Source organism: Perkinsus marinus (genome assembly GCF_000006405.1).
Source record: "Perkinsus marinus ATCC 50983 genomic scaffold scf_1104296964302, whole genome shotgun sequence".
NCBI classification, from domain to species: domain Eukaryota; phylum Perkinsozoa; order Perkinsida; family Perkinsidae; genus Perkinsus; species Perkinsus marinus.
In genome coordinates, this window is record NW_003204715.1 from 1 (window position 1) to 891 (window position 891).

The window sequence follows — 891 nt, forward strand, 5'->3', positions numbered from 1 at the left end:
AGACTGCAAGCCGCAGGTGTATAGCGATGCTAAGGTGTTGCATAAACGTCGAATGTCGGTGCAGTTTGACCCGAACGATGTGAAGAACATTATGAAGGGCTACGAGCTCATTGGAATGAGCGCTCATGAATTCGTAGGGAAAGTAGCTGAGTTCGTGTTGAAGCAAGGAGAGATGCGTGATGGTGGTTTTGATACTACTACTGCTGAGAATATTCTCAATATGCTAATTCGGGTAGAGGATCCAGCTGATGAGATGCTCGATCATTTGAGCCACATGAATCCTGGTGCTTCCCGGTTGGCGTTGTCAGTGGCTAAGGCAGGTTTGGTTGATCCGAAAGATATGGACCTGCTGATGGATATCGCTAGGAGTCGTCGAAACACGAGGCTGCGTGTGGACATTGCGATGTGTGTCATAGCAGTACTGTGGGAAAAATCGGCTTGGGTGGATGCTCTGGAGAAAATCCGAAGGTGGAAAACGGCTGATATGGAAAACCTTAAATTGGCCGCTGGCGCTCTCACACTCCGAGCTAACGGTGTCACCACGAGTGACACTCTGGTTGAGCCAATGCTCACGGTGATCGACGAAATACCACTGGGGAGAACGGATGCTAGCACTGACAGCCCCAACGAGCTCAGCAGTATGAGTTCTGATGACAACTCTAGTATGGAGGGTGGCATGGTGAGCGGTTTGCCGATGGTTAAAAGCCCTTTGAAGCGGATGATCAGAAACGATAGTATTCGCAGTTTGTTTGAGAGGACGCTGGGCCGCAAGCCTTCTGTCATTGACAAGGTGTCGGGTGGTGTTACCTTAGAAGTGGTGAAAGATCTTTTCCCGGTTTCGAAGAGTGCTATTGCGGACCCCTACACCTACTACGCTCAGCTGAATTTCAA

At 49.7% G+C, this 891-nt stretch overlaps 1 protein-coding gene across 1 annotated transcript; it reads left to right on the forward strand.

The window, feature by feature from the left end:
* Positions 1–52: 52 nt before the first annotated feature.
* Positions 53–753, forward strand: Pmar_PMAR002652 (hypothetical protein; the record flags this gene model as incomplete). Its single annotated transcript, XM_002770501.1, has 2 exons — positions 53–679; positions 745–753. The coding sequence occupies 2 exons, from the start codon at positions 53–55 to the stop codon at positions 751–753; spliced, it is 636 nt and encodes a 211-aa protein (XP_002770547.1).
* Between the last annotated feature and the right edge of the window lie 138 nt (positions 754–891).